The sequence below is a fragment of the Brienomyrus brachyistius genome, chromosome 5 (assembly GCF_023856365.1).
Source record: "Brienomyrus brachyistius isolate T26 chromosome 5, BBRACH_0.4, whole genome shotgun sequence".
Classification (NCBI taxonomy): domain Eukaryota; kingdom Metazoa; phylum Chordata; class Actinopteri; order Osteoglossiformes; family Mormyridae; genus Brienomyrus; species Brienomyrus brachyistius.
The window spans coordinates 20,199,555-20,205,189 of NC_064537.1; the positions used below are offsets into that span (position 1 = coordinate 20,199,555).

Consider the following 5,635-nt stretch of genomic DNA (forward strand, 5'->3'; position numbering starts at 1 on the left):
CCCAAGGGTGCAATAGCACCCTCAGATTAATAATGTGTCCCATCAGATGAAAGTCAGTCAGTTGTGGAGGTTGTGGCCCCTCGATAGCTTCAGATGCATCCTTAGTGATTTCGTTCTGGACCTGGGATTAGAAGCAAGTTAAAAATATGCAATACTTATGCATGAATTATGTTGATATAATTTAGTTTTTTTTTGTTTTTTTGTTTCTTAACATATACAATTGTTAATGCTAAATGATCCCTGAAAAGAGGACATGGCAGGATTCAAGGAGAGGGGCTACCTTTGTACTCCCCCGGTCACTCCAGTGCAACAGAATCTGCTAGCTGTACTTGACACTTGGCAGCCTGTGAATGAAATGGTCTTTTTCTTTCTTTCTTGGCGATTCTCCTTTCTTCCCCGGCCCACAAGGTCAAGGGTTTGCTTTGCACTTACCCTGAGGTAGCAGACAGCCCAAGCCCACCCTGGAAACCTCTGGGAAACCGTGTGTTTGTCTGCATCCCAGGTTGTAAAAGTCAAAAGTTCAAATCCTGTATTAAAGCCCCTGCTTCATCTATCAGCCGACTGCCCCCCCCCCCCCCCCCGCTCCCCCCCCCCTTCCACTGGCCTACTGAGAGGGGAGCCAGTATTTGGCTGAAGTCAGGCAATAGTGACAAGGGGGGTGGGGGGCGTGTTTTCCCTGCACAGAGCCCAGTGGTGAGGCCTGACCAGCTACACACACATGAAAGGTCGGCATGACACAGAATGTCAAAGAGCAGACTCCATTGTGCGCAGCCTGTCTGAGTGCCGCTGTGCCCCTGTGGCTGAGCACTTCCCCACACCAGTGCAGGAATGTGACCTGCGTGATAATTAATGTGGGGGCTATGGAGAGGTGTGGGGTGGCGTGTGGGGGGGTTTAAAAAAACAAAACAGTACAGACGTTTAAAAAAACACACTCCTGAAGTCATAAAAATAGACAAGTTTTCCATAATCCCAAAGTCCACAGATTTAAATATTTTAAAAAGTAAATGATCACTCACAGTTTTGTCTTTCCTTTTGTTTTTATTAATTGCTCTGTCTCAGCAGTGCTGGATATGTAAAAAAAAAAAGAGATCAGGAAAAGAAGAAAACATTTAAAATAAAAGATGGAACAAGTATTGTTCTAAAGAGAAAATTAAGTGCTTGAGGGCTAGGATTTTATTCATTAATTTTAGTAAATGACTAATGACCACACAATAAATACAAAAACTAAAGGTAAAATCAAGCACAAAAATATACATTCATTTTATAGCAGAATTGCAAGGTGCTATATTGGAAATACTCTGATTCCAGGAATTCAGAACACTTACCCACAGAGAGAATATATTACAACCGGTTCAAGTGCATTGAGCAAATCTGATTGTGAGAATGTTACAGACGTTTCGATGTGACACTTTAACAATCCATGACTTTGAAACCTTGATATTAAGGTACAACAGTGGATATCATCTATTGTATCAAGGGTAACAGGTCATTTAAAACTGTAAGGAGAGAATGACATTGAGAGACACTTCAGGGACACATTTTCACGGAACGCGAATGCTAAGAAACGTGTCTCAATAAGTGCTTAAGAGGAGCCTCAAATCTGCAACTGCTAGAAAAGGACTAAAACACTGAATTCTAAGATGAGATGATGTCAATGAGTCTAGTATTCTGAAATACACATCTGTCTGCCTGATGAAGGCGCTACGATATCCAAATGAAGTAAAACATGAAGTCAGAGCAACACCATGCGTTATTACAATGTCACGTAATGCATATAAATCAATGTATTCCAATTGCATTGCACATGTTCTGATAAATAAAGTGCAGTATTTAATGCATGTTTCTTATGTTTTAAGCATATTAGTTTAAGAGGAATTTCTGTGAACTTGCACATTGTAAGCATCATACATACAATATAGTATACACTAGCTGCATATTCAAAATAAATAAAGTGAACAATAAATTGACATACATGTTAACAGATAGAAGAAAGTGTGGTAAGAAACCCATAGGCACTTAGTTTGGGCTGAATTACTGTAGACTTACCCTTTCAGAACACTTTTAAGAAGAGATTTATTTTTTTAATTCCTTTAGGATAAGAGCATTACAGCCATGGTGTGTATTTTATGTCTTTACAAGACTTGGAGATGTTCTATTAAACGCTGGGGAACTCTTTCAAAAGGTCACAGGTCTTCTTTTGTAGGACCTCACGGAGCTTACGGACACGCCGGGAGCTGGACGGACTGACGAAGCTGTCCGGCTGCAGGACGGCCATGCCATTGTGGACATCTCCCATGACGATCATCTGACCATCCGCACTGGTGATGTTGGGGCATGGGCAGCTCCAGTCCATGTTCAGCAACGTGACCTCCAGAGGTTCCTTGCCAAAGAACTTCAGCCCCATCTTTTCATCCTTTAGGATCTCCTCCACCGTGATGAGGGCATGACCAGAGTCCTGGTCCTCTGTCAGCTCCGTCATCCGGCCGAGAATGACAAAGTCGCTCTTACAGAAGCTGGTCACCATCTTCTGCCGGGGTTTGCACATCTTGCAGCTGTGATTTTTTTGGAAAGGGCAGGCTTCTTCACAGGCTTCCTTACTCTCGAAGTTGTTTTCATTCCCACCACAACCACCGTAAATGAACGAGTGGCATTGCTTTAACAAGTTGCTGTATGCCCAGCGAGGCTCATACGCTTTGCAAGGGCCCTGAAGGCTGGGAAGACCACAAGGTTGAGCCAGCTCTGCACCACAAGACAGCATGCAGGATTCATAGGTATCAAAGTGGTTCATGTTGTTGTTGCAGTTTCCATAGGTGAAAGTGAAGCAATTGTTCTTCTTAGCTTCATAGTACCAGTTTATCCTCTCCTCTCCACAGTCTTCGTGGTCTGGTGTCTTCAGGCACTCTTCCACTGGAACATTTGTTGCATTTTTAGGGTCCTCCGTCTTGACAGTGTCTCTCTGGACCACAGATAAGGGGAAGTGTGCTTGGATGGCGCCCCCTGCATTTTTAGCTGTGCAAGTATAGATGCCAGTATCCTGCACCTGGGCATTATAGACGACGAGCTGCCCGATGTTGGTGACGACCACATTCCCCTGCACATCGTTGGGTTTCATGATGACATTTTCCTTCCCCTCCACTTGCTTCTCCCAGGTCACGTCCGGCTTCGGTCGCCCCGTCACCTCACACAGGAAGCTCGCCGTGTCACCGACAAACACAGACTGGTGGCCTGGGCTGCTACTCATGGCCGGCGGCTGTACGTCTAACGCGGTGGTCTCTAGGAGAGCGGTGGTGGTAGGACGGAGGGTTGTCTCTGCAGGTAGCGGGCTGGTGTTTGTCCAGGTGAGGTGGTACCTGCACGTTACCACAGACAGGGAGATGCCCTTGGAACAGGCTTCTGCATCCATGTAGCACCTGTTGTAGTAGGTCATACCGTCCGAAGCACAGGTGAAGTTAGGCTCTCGCTCGCAGCGGTCTCGACACTTGCACACCGGTTGCCCATCCCAGATGTCGCACTCCGAGCCTTGCTGAGTGCACATAAATCTGTCACACGTTGCTTCCTTTGGCATCCCGACGGGACCCTTCTTCCCCTTGACATCCATGTAACGAGCTGCCACACAGCTCCTGTTTCCGCAGACGTTGGGACAACACTTCTCGAAAGTCTCGCATTCCTAGGTGCAATGCAATAGTTTTCATTCCAATACATTTCCTTATTGTAACCCTAATGTGTTATTTTACAGTGAATTTAAATTTAAATTCAATTTTCAATTTTAATAGGAACTTACAACATGATTTCTCTGACTTGATCTACATTAAACAATTAGGTTATTACATATGATATATTATCCGCCGCAATAAAAGTGTAGGTATACGCAAGCGTATAAGCTTAGTTTATTATGCTGTTGAGTTACGTAGTGGAGATTTAAAGCATATAAGCACATTGTGACAGTTTAATGGTAACAAATAAACAGTACTGTTACTGAAAGTAAACGTTTCAAGTAATCAAACCTGTTCTCCAATTTGCAAACTGAAAACAATCTGATAAATCAGTCTGGTGGCAAGCAGACTCACCTGATCCGATTCGCACTCCCGCATGCAAGTACTCATGGCATCCACCCACAAATTAGGGTTCATGTCGTTCGGGCAGATCCCGGCGTGAGAGTATACTACCCTTGGCAGGGACATGGCCATGACGCGGCTGTCCATAAGGAGGACAAAGTACTGTCCTGCGAGGAAGTAGATCCAGCGCGGAAACAGCATCCACCACATTTCCAGCGATTACTGCTTTAACGGCGTCAAGGGGGTAAAAAAGGAACTGGCAAAAATAAAAATAAGTAAAATGCAAACAGTTTAATTCGGGAAGAAAAAATATTCTGCAATATTTAGAAAAATGATTTTCAGTATTATGTCATTTAACCTAAAACGACAGTAGAAAAAAAAGTCGTAATATTACGAAATTCTGAGCTCCTTCGTTTGCCGAAGTCGCTACTCTCCAGTCACATGAATTTAGGTAGAGGTATTTATACCCTATTTATTTTCTTTGAAGTTGTAGATGCAACTACACGGGCTATTCCCCAGACCACAAAACTCGCCCTTACGCGCCAGTGACAGTTATGAATTGCTTCTGAGTACTTTAAAGCATTTGAAAGTTAAAAACATCAGTCCAAAACGGGGCTGGGACTGGCAGGACACCTGCCTGTTCAACGATCGCTTTAACCCACATTAACCCCATCAACGCCGAGTTAAACCTATATATACCGAGATGTCCTGCGCTCATCTGGGTCTTACAGCATATACAGATTTATATACTGTGTGTGTTGATTACTGCACATTTATCTTTTATCTTGCATACATTTCAGCTGGTATGTCTGCTGTGACACCTAAGGCACGTCATTATTTAGTATTATGTAGTGTTACAGGTAGGCTACTGTAATATTAAACGTGATAACAGGTGGGTCTGAATCACAAAAAATATTTATTTTTCAGAAAATCGCAAACAGCTTTGTCGCGCTAATTCGCCTTTTTTCGAATTAGAATTAGAAACATTCACGGTAAACGTACGAAAACCATAATAAACGTTTGTGCTATTAATCATCCGCTAATGTAAATTTTGAATAACATTATTCTCTACTGTGGTGAAATATATAGACGGTGGGAAAAAAAACGTTGAATACTCCATCATACACATTTTACTGCACAGTGCAAAACGAACATATATAGGCTACATACATGTCAAACAACGGGTATGAAGCTGTATATCAGTCCCATTTATGATATTATAGGTGCTGTCCAAGGCGTTAAAATACAACACTATTTTATAAATAAATTTAAATCTGATGTAAATTAGTTGTACAAAGTGTCAGCATTACAATCCAAAGATGATAATTCATGTAGGACTTAATATCTTCATTGGTACGCTTGTTTCTCAATACAGGACATGGGCAGATTGTGATTTTTTTTCTAAAGAAGCATTTAGAAACGTTAATACAATAAACTAAACATAGATGTAACTGCAAATGTCATATACTGTCCGTTGCTGTTTCTTGAAGTTTGCGCACTTTCCGACGCGAGAGATTACTACCCTTGGCAGGGACACAGCCGTCACGTGACTCTCCATAATATGGACAAGCCGCACTCAC

General features: G+C 42.8%; 1 protein-coding gene across 1 annotated transcript; it reads right to left on the minus strand.

Moving 5' to 3' along the window:
* Positions 1–1,057: 1,057 nt before the first annotated feature.
* wfikkn2b (WAP, follistatin/kazal, immunoglobulin, kunitz and netrin domain containing 2b) lies at positions 1,058–4,612 on the minus strand. Its single transcript, XM_049015702.1, has 3 exons — positions 4,523–4,612; positions 4,068–4,311; positions 1,058–3,667 (listed from the first exon to the last, which is right to left on the minus strand). Exons 2-3 carry the CDS (start codon positions 4,263–4,265, stop codon positions 2,156–2,158), a joined length of 1,710 nt encoding a protein of 569 aa, XP_048871659.1. The 5' UTR covers positions 4,266–4,311; positions 4,523–4,612; the 3' UTR covers positions 1,058–2,155.
* Positions 4,613–5,635: the final 1,023 nt, after the last annotated feature.

Coding starts and splice junctions, on each gene's coding strand:
- wfikkn2b (XM_049015702.1), bottom strand. CDS start 4,265: ATGTGGTGGATGCTGTTTCCGCGCTGGATCTACTTCCTCGCAGGACAG. Junction 3,668..4,067: donor GGGAGTGCGAATCGGATCAG/GTGAGTCTGCTT, acceptor CATTGCACCTAG/GAATGCGAGACTTTCGAGAA.